The sequence below is a fragment of the Cheilinus undulatus genome, linkage group 14 (assembly GCF_018320785.1).
Source record: "Cheilinus undulatus linkage group 14, ASM1832078v1, whole genome shotgun sequence".
NCBI lineage: Eukaryota > Metazoa > Chordata > Actinopteri > Labriformes > Labridae > Cheilinus > Cheilinus undulatus.
The window spans coordinates 38306951-38325389 of NC_054878.1; the positions used below are offsets into that span (position 1 = coordinate 38306951).

The following is an 18439-nucleotide window of genomic DNA, read 5'->3' on the forward strand; positions in this document are numbered from 1 at the left end:
TCAAACTCCAGGCTCGTGATTGGCTATTGGTATTGTCAATTTTTTGAGCACTCTAATATGATTGGCTGTCCTTGCGAACGTTGAGAGGTAAAAGGGCGTATCTTAGATTGACAGAAAGGGCAAATGTTACTGCGTAAAGTATTCGGACATTTAGGCTCAAACGTCCCATTACTTCACTGAATAAAATATATCCAATGATCCAATATGGCGGCCGGTTTCATGCGGATCCCTGTATGTTCCAGTTTTCATTGCAAGCTGGCATTTGATGCGGTGACTATCCCAGCTGTGAGTCAGGCAATGTGATGTCATTTATAAAAAGTACTTCTCTGCTTGTAACGGGCGTTTCCCACATCCCCTGCCTGGAGAACAAAAAGGACATTTATCCTCTTAAGTCTCTTGATAACTGTAAACACTATCTGCATGTACACACTATTACTGTAGAAGCTTAAGAGTGTGTATGTGTGAGTGTGTGTTTCTTCTTCCGCCTGTCAGAGTAGTTTGACTCTCAGACACTCCTTTAGGAATGTCGAGTATGCCCTGCTTTCTTCAGCCGAGTACAGACTTGCCAAAAAGTTAGAGAGAGAGACAGAAAGTAAAATAATACAGGGAAACGGAAGGATTGCGCAAAGTATAATGTTTAACTTATGATGGGACCAAATTAAAAGTCAAGAGCCTTGTATCTGGGCAGTATCAAAAACTGTAGACAGAAATTAAAGTAAGGACATTTGTTTGGTAGATTATTTTTTGTTGTAACAGTGCTTTTTGGGAATAAGTCTATACTGTTGGTAAAGTCTGTTTATTTCTATTTGTGGTGCCACATTTGTAACTGGAACATGTATTTATGGGATGAGCAGCAGAGCTTATTATGTAGGTTGCGCACATGAAAAATTTGCCAAATCTCTGCCAATGCCATACAGCTTATTCTGCTATTGCGATTGAATCTTGTTTTGACCATTTCCTTACCTGTCAGCATTTAGGAACCGTAGCTTGTTTTATACAGATTTGCAGGGCAATATGGCTGGCAGCTCTCTTATCTGACATGCCAGATAGACTGTTTCACATAACCACTGCACAGGTATTTTTCACATAGAAATCTCCCATAGAGAGTTTTTGGGAAGGGCAGGACTTTTCAAATAATTCTCGGAAGATGATTTGGACTTTCGTTCTGTCTGTTACATTTGTGACCGACCAATCAGAGTGACAAGACAAAGTAAGGTTGTACGTATGAGCAGCTCCAGGAGGCTCCAGGAATCTCTTCATGATTAATTATGTCAAGGCCAACTGGGAGAAAAGTGAAAACATCTTCTCAGCCACGAGGAGCTTACCACAGGGCTCTTTGCTCTTGTTTTAATGAAGAAATGTGGTCAAGGTCTGATTAAATTGCTTCTTTTCTAAAGCTACATCCAAGCTAATTGCTACTGGCTTATAGTAAAAGCCTGCCTTCCCCTGCAATCTCAATGCAGAGAGAAATCAAGATGAGATCCTGCAACCAGTGGCAATCCCATATCTCCACAGTCCACAGTATTCATTCACAGATGAAATACTCACTAACCATTGAAAAGTAAAAACAAACCACAGAAATGGAACTGAAATCATATAAAGATGCTTTTTATGCACTTTTCACATATAAAGTGGCACAAGAAAATAACATATTATAGTCCGATGTCCATGAATTTCTTGTTTTATGACCTCCCATCAGTTGTCGGCAAGTTCTTTACACCAGAGTGGAAATTTCATGGCCACAAACACAAACCAGGCTACACAAAGTCTAAAACAGATGCTACAGGGGTCAAAGAGGTGAAACAGAGCAGAAGTTTTCAAGTAGCTCACATATTCTTAACTTAAAGAAAGATTTCTATTTTAGTGAAAAGTTTTGTCCTATGCTCATTCTGCCTCTTCAACAGTTTAGCAATTTTTGTTCAGCTAATAAATCATGTGTTGACAAGAAATCCTCCCAAGCAGATTACATTCCTGTATCTCACTTCAGGGAGGCCCAGGGCTTCGTCTCTCTCTCTTTCTCACAAACAGAGAAACGCTCCCACCTTTTTAAATTAAAGTTTTACTTGAAGAAGAGAGTCTGTTTTTCACATGGACTGTCTGAGAGGTAGATGTGATGACATAACACGTTTATTTGGGTGTTTTTGCCTTTAATCAACAGCGGACAGAAACCAGGGAGGATCCAGAGGGGGGAATTACATAAAACTGAGAGTACAGACTCAGGAATGTGGATTTATCACTGGGACACCATGACGTCCCATCTGTTTGTTTACAATGACTGCTGCTTTACTAAGTTTTATACCATATAAGTGCTGAAATAAGTAGTAATTTCAACTTTTAGATGATAAGGTGAATGTGTAGATGGAAAAAGTTGAGCATTCCTTTAGCTGCAGTGTCGCATTTGTGAAGATTTCCTTTTTTTTTCATTGTGTGGGTAACATTTAAATCCCTCTTGATCTAGGCGTTCTTGTTTTTTCGCCTTTTGTGATGTTCTAATCATATTCGTTATGCACAGCAGAGTGATTGAAAGTACTTTATTGATACATTTATTCAAATTATTATAAAGTAAAGGGTTGAAAAGGGATGGGTGCTGCAGTTTGCTATAGCCAGTCCTCACATGCACTACTCGTGCTGTACTGGTTATTTATACGGCCCCTGTTTAATACGCCAATGATTAAACATATCTTTCTGTTTTTATCTGAATATGACAGGAGAAGTCCTCAAACCACTTTTTTAAATCTGACAGCTATACAATGGATGTTGCAAAGATATTTTTTTCTTAAAGAAATTTAATGTATAGCAAGTTTAAACTTCTTTATCTAAAGATGTGAATAAGAAAAAACATCAGTCACAATTAAAAAATGAACTACTGCTTAAGTTAAACGCCTTTTGTGAAGTATGTTATTCACAGACAGAAAAAATATCCTTAAAAGTGTCCCAGGTTTGGTGAGGTTAGGTTAGGTTAGGTTAGGTTAGGTTAGGTTAGGTTAGGTTAGGTTGGTTTGGTTAGGTTAGATTAGGTTAGGTTAGGTTAGGTTAGGTTTGGTTAGGTTAGGTTTTGTTAGGTTAGGTTAGATCAGGTTAGGTTAGGTTAGGTTAGGTTAGGTTAGGTTAGGTTAGGTTAGGTTTGTTTAGGTTAGGTTAGGTTAGGTTAGGTAAGGTTAGGTCAGGTTAGGTTGGTTTGGTTAGGTTAGGTTAGGTTAGGTTAGGTTTGGTTAGGTTAGATTAGGTTAGGTTAGGTTAGGTTAGGTTAGATCAGGTTAGGTTAGGTTAGGTTAGGTTAGGTTAGGTTAGGTTAGGTTAGGTTAGGTTAGGTCAGGTCAGGTTGGTTTAGTTAGGTTAGGTTAGGTTAGGTTTGGTTAGGTTAGGTTTTGTTAGGTTGGTTTGGTTAGGTTAGGTTAGGTTTGGTTAGGTTAGGTTTTGTTAGGTTGGTTTGGTTAGGTTAGGTTAGGTTAGGTTAGGTTAGGTTAGGTTAGGTTAGATAAGGTTGGTTAGGTTAGGTTAAGTTAGGTTGGTTAGATTAGATTAGATTGGTTGGATTAGGTTAGGTTAGGTTAGGTTAGGCTAGGTTAGGTTAGGTTAGGTTTGGCTTGTTTAGGTTAGATCAGGTTAGGTTAGGTGAGGTTGGTTAGATTAGGTTAGGTTAGGTTGGTTAGATTAGATTGGATTGGTTGGATTAGGTTAGGTTAGGTTAGGTTAGGTTAGGTTAGGTTAGGTTAGGTTAGATAAGGTTAGGTTAGGTTAGGTTAGGTTAGGTTAGGTTAGGTTAGGTTAGGTTTGGTTAGATTAGGTTAGGTTAGGTTAGGTTAGATCAGGTTAGGTTAGGTTAGGTTAGGTTAGGTTAGGTTAGGTCAGGTCAGGTTGGTTTAGTTAGGTTAGGTTAGGTTTGGTTTGGTTAGGTTAGGTTAGGTTTGGTTAGGTTAGGTTAGGTTTGGTTAGGTTAGGTTTTGTTAGGTTAGTTTGGTTAGGTTAGGTTAGGTTAGGTTAGGTTAGGTTAGGTTAGGTTAGGTTAGGTCAGGTTAGGTTAGGTTAGGTTAGATAAGGTTGGTTAGGTTAGGTTAGGTTAGGTTAGGTTAGGTTAGGTTGGTTAGATTAGGTTAGGTTAGGTTGGTTAGATTAGATTAGATTGGTTGGATTAGGTTAGGTTAGGTTAGGTTAGGTTAGGTTAGGTTAGGTTTGGTTTGTTCAGGTTAGATCAGGTTAGGTTAGGTGACATTAGGTGACATTAGGTTAATATTGTACATCACATTCTGTTATGTTACATACATTGCATGAGTATGACGTAACATTATGTTGTGTTGCATTATGTTATATTGTGTTACAGTGCAGTATTGAACGAAACGTTACATTGCGTGATGTTTGGTCACATTTCACTACAGCTTAGGTCATGTTGTGCTACATTACATAACATTACATTATGTTAAATTTCATATGTTACATTATGCTACATTTCATTCTTGTTACGATACATTATATTACCTTACCATACAGTATGATGTCATACCCTTCAGTATGTTTTGTTTGATGTAATGTTACGTCACATTATGTTATGTTGGTTTATGTTACATAACAGGTTACTTTGTATTATGTTAGCTATATCATTCAATACGTTATGATAGGATACATTACAGCATGATACCATATGTTACTTTATGTTATGTTTTGTTACATTACATTACCTTACATTATGATACAATCTGATACTTTATGACATGTTAAGATATCGATAAAATGCATTATGATTGTATGACACGATGGGAAGCAAGACCATACGATACAGTACAGTATGATACAACATGATATGACACAAACTGAAACAATACAAAGTGATGTGATGTGATACCAAATGATCCCGATATGATCCCATCAGGATATCAATCTCACTCCAAGTGCTGGGCACTTTTTTAGCTCTATAGAAAAAATCAAATTAAAAGCAACAAAGACAAACAAAGTCCACTTTTAAACAAAAAGCACATACCAATACAAATCTTAAAACCAGAGGAATATATTTGACATATTAATTACATATTTATTATTATTATAATTTACATATTAATTACATGGTACCGATCCACATAAAACAAAAGGAAAAGATCATGTAAGGACAAGAAAATAAAAACAACAGATAAAGATAACAGGAAAAGAAAGGAAACAGCACCATTACACAACTGTACAGCCAATGCAACTTTAATAAACATTATGCACTAGATTTTGTATGTTAATGTTCCTGGAAAAGTGTCACTCACCTCTCATGAGTGCCTACAATAACAAAGGGATTTCCAGAAAACACATGGGTAATTTCTCCTTTCTGCTCTGTGAAACAAACAACCCAAAGGGCGACAGAGACATTCAGATATCTGTTGCTTGTTCTGCTAGAATTAAACCAAATTCATGAAGTGACATATTGAAGGTATCTGAATTGCCTTTGGTGTGAGAGGAATTACATGCCACTGAATTCCCCGTGTGGCTGGGCCTTTCCCTTTTGTGGTCAGCTGCTAAGCCAGCCTGAGTAAACATACCTGGCATAACCAGACATTTAAAAGAGTGGTTACATTAAACTGTTGGTAGTTTTTATGAAATCCCCAAAAGAACCTCAGAGTTTCAACTACCTCCTGTAGTAAAGTCTGCTTATGAATCTCCTCAAGTAATGCTGTGGCTCTGCTCAGCTTAATATCATAATTTGCTTATGTCACCACCAGATGGTGCTGTTGTGCTGTGGGGGGGATTGTTAAAAAGCTCTAGTTATCATTCATCTTACAATTGACTAAAATGTCTGAATTTTGTGCCATTAGTGTTAGAATTTGTGGAAAATTAACAATATCTGACTTGACCAAGAGAAAAACTTCAATGTGTCCAACAAGGAATTAGAGGGAAATTTTCATCCATGAGAAAATATGTAAAATAGAAGCAATTTCAAGATGGAAAGGACTCGGTGGACCATAAAGCCACAAATATTTAACCAAATTGCATTTTTAAAAAATAAGACAGCGTATAATTTATGGCATTAGACATTTGAATTTTAGATGATTTTCACTTCTTTCATAAACAGAAATTTGTTGATCCTTCCCTTTTTATATATATATTCTTTTTTGTTCCTTCCCTCAGAAAATATCAGTTTTAATAAAGACAAAGATGATCTCTTTGGCTACAAACATATTATAAAAGTATATCATGTATTACGTATGTATTTCATTATGTATTCATGGGAGTCCAAAGCAGACATTTTATTTAATTTTTTTTTTTTTTTTGTTATTGATAATGAGTCAATTTTAGTCCTTTTCTTGAGATTTTCACTCTTTTCTGTTGTTATTTCAAGATGCAACATTAAAGGTCTAGAGAAAATGACTAACTTAAACCAGCTGTCAGGGTTAAATCTGCATTATTACCTGAAGATAATGAGACTGATATGTTTCAAATTTGGGAAAGCAACTAAAATGTACTTGTTACTATGTGAAAATTGTGGTAAATATATTATGAGTCCTATGAGGCTTCAGTACATATTATATGTAGAGACTTTAACATATTTTGGTCCCACCCACTTCTCATTTTAAGAAAAATAAAAGAAATGGTTCTTAAGATAACACAGATATTGGGTGGGAATGTATTGTACACAGTGGAAAATCAATGTATAATTGGAAAAAGACATTAAGAAATTGGTCTTACAATAAAAATACAGTCAAGTAGTGGAATGTATGATATCATACAACATATATAGTAATGAAGATGAAAGTTTGCCATTAAGGGTGGAACAATGTTTCTGATATTGTTATATTTTCAAATGAGATATAGGCTAAAACAGTATTGTTGATATTGTTGTGAAAGGTTGCCCATAACAGGGGGAAAGAGAAGAATATTCTGGGACCCAACCATGCTCCATTGTAGTGTTAAGTTGCAACAGCCATATGTAAATCATAAGCTTTACCCATTCTTGTCAATGTAACAAAAATATACACCATTTTGTAAGTTTTTAAAAATTAAAATCCAACATGTTTCAAAATGTGAAACACATTTTTTTAAATTGGCATGAGCCTCCCAATTTTTTGGAAGAGTTAACAATGCAGGCCAGAGAACACTGAATTAAAACTCTTGGTTAATCACCATGCCATGACCTCAGAAAAAGAAACGGAAGTAACTTTTGAACCATAAAACAACTTGTTAAGGCCCCTTTCAGCACCAAAATAAGGCCGATGTTAGCCATGAGGCTAGCATCTACGAATACAATCCAATACACATGCACTGATGTCAATAAATCACATCTGAGTAGGACCCTGTCCACTGAGGCATTTCTGTGGATATGAAGCTTAGCGTTAGTACATGCAGGACACAGTAACTATACGTCTGGCCATGATCAGCTGACAGCTAGATGATCCCAATTATCACATCCAAGCTCCAACAGCCAATCACAGCTTTTTCTCTCAACACAGCGGTGTATTTAAATATGACTTACTTCTCACTAAACCCTGCGTGCATTAATGCTGATGCACCGTGCTGCTGCTGCTGGCAAAGCATCAACTCCTCCACCCCAGCCTCCTCCTTTATAGCATAAAGCTTGCTGCACTCTCATATTGAGACTCATGCTACTATGGATTAATTGCTTCTGAATTATTGTATTCCGTTCATATTGTCATGAATGTATCAATCCGTATGGGGGTTTCTAGCCATGTACTCCCTGCAAAGTCAAAGCATGCTGCTTCACTAATCCAGTGAATATCTTTCGAGTAGAGTAGAACTGTATATCCATTTTGCAATAAAATGGTAAAATGTATGACTAGAGTGTTCCTGAGTGAACTATGGTTAATGTTGATGTCGATGTTAATAATTTTTTAAAAATTGATGCCAGACCAAATGCTTGGTAAAATGGCTGAAAATATTGTTTTTAGGAAGAACTACCGACAGTAATATGCTTTGCCTACTTTTTGCACATTCACCCCTCTACTTCCATGCAATGCATGTCTACATACTAGTTTATATTTAAAGGATTACACCTAGTTCCTCTAGATTATAATTGTAATTTTTTTATGCTTATTTTGGTTTACTTTATCAAAAACGTTTTTGTAATGTTAGATGACTTACTTATATGTTTATACGTGTTCTAGATCATTTTAGTGTATTTACGGTGTTTGTGGATTCAACTTAAATTTGACAGTTCAAAATTTGATTTCAGCATGTTCTCTGTATAGTTATGATTATTTCATCATGCTTATATAAAGGACATTTTACAGGAATACAGAAATGCACAACCATAGGCAAGGTTGAAAATGTCAAAACCATGCAGAAATTAAAAAAAAAAAGACTAATCAAACAGCAGTTGTTAAGATAGCCACACTAGTCTAACTCTTGGTTCTCCATACAATTACATGATGTTTAGTGCTGCCATTCTGCTGTCCATTAAGCACTCTGCTGTGCTTTGCTGCACTTTAATACTTTTACTTACCTTTACATTCATATTCATATAGTTTTAATGTTCATTTATTTATACCTGAATGTCCTGTGTAGTGTGTTTTTATGGTTTAATGTTGGAAATGAATCACTTGAGTGGCACTATGTCGCTTACTGACTATAAATCGCATCTATGGCAGCAAAAAGTATCTTTGCATTCATTACAAGTTTCGAAAAATGTCTATTATTTTTAGGTCTAAGTAGAGAGCAAACAGGAAACAATTCTGACAATTAAAACAATCAAATGCTCCAGTGTGGCCAGGTGAGGAGCTGGTGGCAGCCTTGTACAAGAATCCACTCTCAAGTGAGACAAAACTCCATTTCCCATGGTCCTTTGTTCCGCTCCGCAGTGATGTGGGGTGTGGTGGTTGAATGATTGTGTGTGCACGAGTGTCAGTGTGTTTGTGTGTGTTTCTGTGTGTTGTGTACCGGAGGGGAGCCGTGTCTCTCCGCACAGACCGAAAGAAGAAACCCGAGCGCGGAGCATCAATGAACGGAGGACGGGAGGATGCGGACGGCGGTCTGTAGCGGATCTACCGGGCGTGTGAGAACAAGGACGACATGATTGTGAGAGCGGAATTCATTGATTTGATTGTCGGTATCGCTGGATTTTTCTGTCCACCGAATGAATCTGGATGGTGAAGAAGGGACCTGCAATGGAGCGTCGATCCAGCGCGTGAGATTTGCTGACCGTCTGTCTGTGCGTAAGCTGATATTACAGACAATACGAGCAAGAAATTAGCCATTACATTCACTGGCATCTCATTATTTGTGTTAGATATCTCAGCAGTCTGTGTTTGTAGCTATTTCTTTTATGATATGATCAAGAAACCATACTGAATTTCATATTAATGATAAAGGAATCAATGGTTACACAATTCCCAGGCAGACAAGAGGCCAATTAAAGGCACCAGTAAGGTTTTTTTGATTTTAGTAGTAATACTGAATTCTTCCTTGGTTGTTTTCATAAACAAGAGGCAGCCATGTCCAAAAATAAGAGCAGTGAGTCAGTGAAGGTGGTAGTGCGATGCCGCCCTCTGAACCGGAAAGAAGAGTCAAATGGGCCTGCAGGTGGCATCGTACAAATGGACCTCCGGCTTGGACAGGTAATCCTCAGAAACCCTCGAGCGCCAGCCAGCGAACCCATGAAAACATTCACATTTGACGCTGTTTACGATGCAAACTCAAAGCAGCGAGACCTCTACGATGAGAGCGTTCGACCGCTCATCGATTCAGTTCTCGCAGGGTTCAACGGCACCATATTTGCGTACGGACAAACTGGAACTGGGAAGACGTACACCATGCAGGGAGCCTGGCTGGATCCAGAAAAACGCGGTGTTATTCCCAATGCGTTCGACCATGTCTTCACTCATATCTCCCGCTCCCAGTCTGATAAACAGTACCTGGTGCGGGCGTCCTACCTCGAAATCTACCTGGAGGAGATACGGGATCTCCTAGATCCTAACCATGGCAGCGCTAGAGCCTTGGAGCTCAGGGAGAGTCCAGATTCAGGGGTGTATGTGCGGGATCTAACATCATGTGTCTGTAAAAGCATCAAGGAGATCGAGGAGGTGATGAATGTAGGGAACCAAGCAAGGGCAGTTGGTGCGACCGACATGAATGAGCATTCCTCTCGATCACACGCCTTGTTCCTGATCACAGTGGAGTGCAGCCAGCCAGGTCCAGACGGGAGGAAACACATCCGAGTTGGACGCCTCAATTTGGTGGATCTGGCTGGAAGTGAGCGCCAAGCAAAAACTGGCGTCCAGGGAGAACGCCTGAAAGAAGCAGCCAAGATCAACCTTTCCTTATCCGCACTGGGGAATGTGATCTCAGCATTAGCTGATGGACGAAGCGGTCACGTTCCCTATCGGGACTCCAAGTTGACTCGACTTTTGCAGGACTCTCTAGGTGGAAACGCAAAGACTGTCATGGTCGCCACTTTAGGCCCATCCGCGCAGCACTACGACGAGACCCTGACAACCCTTCGCTACGCCAACAGAGCCAAGAACATCCAGAACCAACCAAGAGTCAACGAGGATCCCAAAGACGCTCTCTTGCGTGAGTTCCAAAGGGAGATTGCTCGACTGCGGGCACAGCTCAACCACAGGAAGTGGAGGAGCAAGCAGAAGAAGGAGGGGCAGTTGGACGGAGAGAGCTGGGATGAAGGCACGGAGGGTGAGGATGAAGGTGAGGAGGTGGAGAAGGAGGCCGAGGAGTACGTGAAGCTGGAGGAGCAGCGGCTGGAGAGGGAGAAGGAGGCCATCAGAGAGGATCAGTTCCTGTTGGCGGAGGAGAAACAGAGGCTCCTGGGGGAGAAGGAGAGGATGATGGGAGATCTGAGGAAGGAGCAGGAGGCCACAGAGCAGCTGACAGCCAAATACAAGGTGAGAGTTCAGTCATATATGCCATTCATTCATCCTTTTTTCAGTCATGATGGACAGAAATAGACAAACATGAGGTTCTGAAAACTACCAGTTTGGATAATGCACTAAATATCTCTTGAAACTTGAACTTTATCTTCATGTTTTTCATGAAACAGACCCTCATAGGTTTGTCCTTTTCTCCCTCTTTCACACACAGCGACACACACAACCTAGGAAGTAAGATTAAGGACTAGTGATCTATGGGATTACAATGTGTGATAATCCCATGAGCTGTCATTAAGTGTCATAATAGTTAGTAACACCAAGGGTTTCCCTTTCCATTAGATTTCAGTGTGCAGGTTATGACATGCAGTACTCTTTTAGACTTGATAACAAGAAAACCGTGCTCTCCTTTTCACTGGTGCATATCAGGTATTGATAACTGTGCTCTCTACATTTAAGGAAACTCAAGCAATTGCTTTATGCTCTCCAATAAAAGTTGGTCAGGTTGTTTGGGTCAGAAAGAAATAACAGTGTAAATCAGTGCTAAAGATGCTGAAACATTCAAACATTTAGTCCGTAGTATAACTCTGGCTTTGATAGATTTTACCAGGTCCAACATTTCAGATAATGCTACTTCATACTGTCTTTTTATTTAGACTTTTTGTTTGACACATATCCAGTCTAAGGGTGCATTTATACCTTGCATTCACATTGGTTTTGGCCTTCGGATACCAAGTTGACTCCGCTGTAGTACATGCATCCACACAGCATGTCTCTGGTGATGACCTGCAGTCAAAGCTCACCTGCCTCTAATGCATATAACAGCCTATGTATCATTTGGTTCCCAGGCTTGCTGTGGTTGGGTATCCCAGCATGCAGTCTGCAGTGAGGCCACTGGCAATACGAATGGGGGCAAATTAGCTACAAGCTAAGACGCCTCTTTAACAGCTTTTCCCCCTCTTTTGTGATAAACTTCGGCTCCTACAGGACACAGTGATAAACTATTAGGTAATTTCCATCAGGGTGCAGTTCAGTTTGGTACAACACGGTACATGTTTATTTGTGTTTCCATCATCAAAAGTTGCACAGATAACCAACCCATACCATCCTACGTTTTTGCCATCCTTCTGTAAGGGTGCCAAGCTTACAGGTGTTTGCAGAAATGCAGGCTATTTGGGACCATACCAACTGTAGTCAATCAAACCAGGCCACCTGGTGGACATGCAGCTTATGTAGCAAACAAGTCTTGTGGGGTACTTGTTAGATTGAAATAACAATTCAAGACTGTGTAAGTGAAGAGCTCATAATGACATGTCATTTGCAAATAAGCAGGTTCAAGGAACTGGCTTTTTGTATGAGTAACTGGAGCAAGCTTCCATCTAGCCAGCTTACATTGTAGTTGCTGTTTATAGACATAAAAATCCCCAAATAGTACCAAATGAAGAGCCATATGGGAGCTGAAAAACTGGCTCACACTGAGCCAAGCCAAATGATCCAGGGCCTCCCTAAAAAGAAATGGAATCCCCAATTTCTGAGCGAGGCTAAATGGTTGCAAATAAACTCAGCTTTTTCATTAAGGCATTCCAATACACACTACACTGCACTGCACTGTAAGACCAAACCATATCCCATCTCCCTGTGCAGTCAGAGCTAGCTGATATCAAATTGTTGTTGGTTTGCATTGAGGAGCATTCACATCTGGCATTAAGGATTACCACTAAGGATGTTCCTAAGCGTCCATTTCCTTATTCGGCTAAATGCTTATTTAAATTTTGTGTAACCGACTAGTCTAAAGAGAAGAGAATCCTTAGAAAACAGTCAAATTCCTCACAGGGTCATTGGGTGTGCGGGTGAGTGTGTGACGTTAGCCTGACATACTCTCTACAGCAAGGTTAGCATTACAAGCTAGCGCTGCCAGCCTTCGTTCCTCTTTGCAGATTAATATCCTGCTTTGACATGTTCCCTCTTTTCACTTTGGGTGGAAGTTATACATGAGTTCAACCCTCGACAGCCTACATACCACTTTATTCCATTTACTACTTTAAAAAACTGTGATTCCGTGCTGTTCCTACTACACGTTAACTGCCAAGCCACCACTGAGGCTCTCATGTTTATATCCGTGAGGTGCCAGACAGGAAAGCAGCGGCCATTAACCAACGGTACAGCGACCTCTAGTGGCAGGAGGTTTATTACAGTTTAAAAGGGCATTATAGACTGGGATTTCAAGCCTGTGTTTATAAAAATGTTGGGTAATTTGTTTTACCGACTTGTAAATCCGGCTAATTTGATAACCGAATGTAACCATTTTAGCAATTAACCGTGCACATCCCTAATTACCACCTGACATCTGATGCCAAAAATGGCATGTAAATTTGTGTTGTATAAATGGGGTCTAACACTCCATATCCAAATTCAAGCAAGTGTCCAAGCTAGAGATAACCCTGATGACATCATAACAGCATCATCAGGATGAGTGCATCAGAGGATGAAGACTGCAAAAAGACAAATCTTTGCAAGTATATCTGTCTAATTTCCCTTTAGCTTATAATAAGTCCATATTTCTATCGTATTTACAAATATTTGAATATTTGAACATTGACTGATTTTTATACAGATTTTGTTTTTACTCTTGGTCTTCATGTGTCATTGGTCCTCTCAGTTGATGTTGCTTATAATTCTTCAACCTTGCAGTTGTTAAACAGGCTTCAATGGCTGCCTCTTAGAGGCAAATACAACTATTAAGCAGGTGCACAAAAAAGGATATTTTTAGAAGATGCATCTCCTCTCTCTTTAAAGTGACCAGACTCATAAAACAGGAATTAACATAGGCTATTACAGGATTTGCTAGTCTACTACTGCTTTCATGAATTATTTAATTTTTGCTAATGTGCTGTGTTTGATGCTTGTTAGCATTCTGATTGTTTTCTCTGTATGATAACACAACCATACTAATCATTTAGCTGGTAGACGAGCGACTTCCATTGAGCCAAGCAATATAACAGCTTGAAAACTCAGAGTAAACTAAGACAGACTGTAACCATCTTCATGTCAGATTTTATCAGTGATTTGTTGTAAATGTTTAACACAAACCAGTTTATCTTTAAGAATTAGTCTGTTTGGTGTAACCTGTTTTCATTTAGATGCTAAATCTCTAATTTGCTTAAAGGTGGTATAGCTGACCCAGTATGAGTGGATCAGCTATTATGTGTTTTTGTACCCGCTCTCCTCTCTCTGTTGTCCGGTCAGGTGTGTCATGTGTCCAAACAGGAACTGGTGACTACTGTAGCTTAAAATGTCAGCCCACTCTCCTCCTCACACCCACCCACATGCACCCACACACACCCATAGAGACAGCAATCAAAGCCTGAGAGCTGAGAGCAGAGCTGCATTAATTACTTGCTCTGATTCATGCATATCCAGTCAATAAGTCATCCGTGCAGAATGACTGAGCGACTACAGTCTATAGCTCTGCGCCTACAGCTCACACCATCACACGAGACTCTGCTGGATCAGCTTGCCGAGCTGCAGAAAACTGCCAGAGGCTTTAACAGGAGGAGATGAGACAAAAGCAAGGAGGGGTTTTCAGCAGGAACAATAGAAGGTTGCGATCAGGTGGACATGAAAATCCCTGCTTTTTCATCTCCTCTGTTATCAGTTTGGAAATGACCTCAAGGAGCATTACTGAGCTTTACACATTTTTTTGAAAATGTATGCATTTTCCTTAACCCTTAGAGTTCATTTAACAGCCCCTGATTGGAGGTGTGAACCTGCTGGAGTCAGCTGTTGGTAATATTCAGTCTGTGTGGGAGGACAGGGCAACAGCAAACAGAGAGGTGTTGTAACAGGGAGAGAGTTTACTACCCCTGAAGATATTATGGCCATTCTCATGTCTCAAAATTCAGTGACAACCTCTGCAGTTCCTTAATTGTCCACTCGAGGAGTTTCCATTAACACCCATCATAAAACGTCCATTTTCACTGCAGAAATAAACATGTTTACAGCCTGGTGCAACAAGCAAATTTGATCTGAATAGCAAATGTGTTATTGGTACACACTGTATGGGGGTGACTTTCTTTCTAACTCATCTGTTTTGAGTGTGTAAGAGCTAAGATTTATGCATGAATATGCATAATAAAGGATTTGGATTATCTTGCCACAAAGTCTAAAAGCTCATTTATGTTTCCTTTACAAACAAAAATAGATCAATACATCTTAAAAGATACAGCTGTCACTGCCCATAAACTAACATACATCTGCAATACTGGGATAGGCATGTGGAAAAATAATCCACTTGAGGTAACTGTCTCATAAAGACCTCCACTTTACCATTGTTGCTTCTTGTCCATCTTCTGCCTTTCCACTGTTCAGGTGTATTTGTCCATCTCTGTGCCTCCGTGAGCTAACATCATTTACAGTACTTGCAGAACTTTAGGCATGATTGGGCCAAAAATGAAGGCTAAAGTAAGGCACAGATGTGGTGAGTAAGCCACCTTAGGGCACCATCTGACAAAAGGAGGATTGACACAACCCCTTCCATGCTCTGGATGTCCTTGCATATTACCAGGGGTGTGGGAAGATAATCTGTTTAAGGGTGGAGTAAGGAGTGGATGTTGGGTGTAAGCACAGCCTAGGGTACTGCCTAGGTACTGGGCAGTAAGGTTTCCATGAGCCCCTGATCATGCTGTGGATGTTTAAGGGCCCGGAAACCACCAGCTGTCTTCAGGTGTATCACCAGGGTTGAATGGTCACAGTAAACAAAATGTAAATGCATGAAATTATGGCATGAAATAAGAAAATAAAATGTATGTTATAAAAAAATGTTACTCAGCATGTATTTATAGAGGTTAATGCTTTAACACCATTTAAGAAGAAGCTTAAACTGTATCAGCTACACTCACATTAATAGGAGAAAACAGGATTTATTTTGGGGTCTGCATGTTTCAGACTTTAGTGTGAATTTGTGGGAGAAGCAGTTAGACATAAAAGCGTTGCTTTGCACTTCATGTGGTTATCACAATACTTATCAGTCCTATCATATATTATGAATTTCTTCAATTTCTTGCAAGCCCAATCTGCAGATTAAAGGCTTTTGCACACTGATTCTGTTTTTCTTTGTCTGAACACATTAAAAAGGAAAATCTATCTCATGTTCTAATCACGTTTTCACACTGTCTCCGAAACTTTCATCCCACATTATTGTTATATTAATGTGGGTTATATATATTTTTTTCCACATAAGTCCCAGTCATTTAAACTGGTAGTTACTGGAGCAGTGCCTACTGCCTCCTTCTGTCCTGTTTGCCACCCTATATCTCCTTCTAACACTGAAACCTCACCTTATACATCCTGATATTATGATGTGGATACCAACCCTAGTGAAACAGATAAATACATAAGTTTGTACTCACAGCCATGTAACAGAGACTGAATAAAAAAATGATCTCCATCTCTCCATCTCTGCTCAGCGCTGTGATGAGCAAGCTGGTGTCAGATGAAGATCTGACCTGGTGTGATTTTTGCAGTGAATACCAATAAAATGCAACAGACTCAATCTGCAAGGTTTGAATGGATGACTTTTTTTGGATTACAAACCGCAAAAAAACCCCAGAAGAATATCACAGACTCTGTATGCAAAGAACTTAGGACTAAACCAAAGTAAAACAGGAAGAAAAAAAAGTCCTAAAGCGAAAGAAACTCTTTGCCTTAATCCCCTTTAAAGAAATATTGATAGGCTGTGTGTGTTAGGTCCAGCATTATGAACTTGGCATCCTTAGAGCAAAAATGCTCTCAGCATAAACTCATTTTTGTTGCAGCGTAGTTGAAGAGATTGCATGCATTCATCACCTCACTTCTCCCTCACTGGCCAATCAAAATCAAGAACAGCAGGATTTTTTACCAGCTTTTGACTTTTTGACCAGCTGCGACAAATGGGTAAGACTCTTTAACGTTGTTTTCATGTTTCCTTGATATGGAGGCCCATTTCAGGCAAATAAAAAAGAAAAAAATGTGAAAGTAAGGCAATTCTTGACCCAAAAATCATAATTAAAAGTCTTTATTATGAGCTAAAAAGTCTTTATTATGAGATAAAAGTCATTATTCTAAGCTAAAATGTCATGATTATGAGCTAAAAAGTCAAAAGTATGAGCTAAAAAGTCATTCTTATGAGACATTACGTCAAAATTATGAGATAAAAAGTTCAAATTATGAGATAGAAATCATTATTATGAGGGAAAAAAAAGTCATTTCGATGAGAAAAAAATCAAATATGAGATAAAAATAATGACATAAAAGTCATAATTTTGACTTTTTATCTCATTATTATGACTTTATATCTCATAATAATGACTTTTTATGTCATAATTTTGACTTTTTTTCTCATAACTAACTAACATGGAGCTGTTCTAAAATGATTTAATGGATGCAGAGGGAAGCAGAAGTCAACTTCCATCATCAGATGAAAATAAAGGCTGTTTAAATTTGCTCTAACAGAGGTTATGAGCATAGCCAGTCTAAAAACGTGCAGTCTGGGCCCTTAATGAAGAAAAGATTATCTCACAGTAAGTCTGTGTTCCCAGGAATCTGGTCATTTTCACAAATAAAAATCATTTCGTTTAATCTAAGTCATCATCATCTAGGAAAGGAAATAACTGTCCTAGATAATAATGCTGATGTTTATTCCATGGACTCATTTAATCAAAAGAAAGTGTCCAAAAGTCTCTCAAATAGACAGAAATCAACTGACATTTAAATCAAGGTCATTGTTTATATTTTCATATTATTTAGCGTTATTTCTAAGTGGAGATACGAGGTCTGTGAAGGTCTCCTGAGACAGACTTAATGTACATCCTGATCCTTCGTCCTTCAGTCTGAGTGCTTTCATCTACTTTTCTGTGTGAGCTGTCTCATATTTCTTCCCATCACGTCGACCTCCAAAGCACTGAGGGGCTAACAGGCTTTTCCACCAAACCGTATGAAATCCTTTGTGAACACGCAGCACAATTTGGAGGGTGTTTGCTGCTGTGTGTGTTTAAGAATGTGTTTGATGCTGACTGGGTGGCTGCTGAGTGATGTCAGTATAGAGAATCAGCGAAAAATCTCCTCCTCTGCGCTTGAGGAGGAGGATCATTGAGGTGAAGAAGTATTTCCTGTCTTGGGTGCCTTGGTCTGTTGCTCTTTTTTCAAAGGAATGCTTGTCATGCAAGATACATTATAATTGTTTGTTTATTGATTAAATGCATTATTGAAGGTTGTGAAGATGTACCTTTAGATACTGTGTTTAAAAACGATACAGTCTGTTATTATGATGACTAACAGTATCAAAAAGTAGGGCCACTTTTCATTCATTTGCTCATATTTTTAAACTAATGCTGCTGTGAGAGAAATGGAGGGAGTGCTGGGTGGTCAAAGGTTGGGCGTTCTTGGTGTAAAAGTTATCTTAACCCCTTTGTGACCAGTTTTGTCATTTACGACAAGGGTTTTTGTACTGTAAATCATAGCCACCTACTTGTTTTCCTCTGAAAGCCTTCTGTTGTGCCATTCTAATGATGCTATCCATGCCCTCATAGTTCTTACAGAACAGTTAATAGCAAGCCTGGAACTTCCCAGGATCATTAAAGACTAACATTAGTAACTCT

The 18439-nt window shown here is 39.0% G+C and overlaps 1 protein-coding gene across 2 annotated transcripts in view; it reads left to right on the top strand.

Annotated features, from left to right (window-relative positions):
- The first annotated feature begins 8818 nt into the window (after positions 1-8818).
- LOC121521339 (kinesin-like protein KIF3C) overlaps positions 8819-18439 on the top strand; it is a 42128-nt gene continuing 32507 nt past the window's right edge. For both annotated transcript variants that reach the window (XM_041805272.1, XM_041805273.1), the window contains exon 1: positions 8819-10823. In XM_041805272.1, the coding sequence (XP_041661206.1) occupies positions 9420-10823 (1404 nt within the window). In that variant the 5' untranslated portion in view covers positions 8819-9419. The remainder of the gene's footprint in view (positions 10824-18439) is intronic.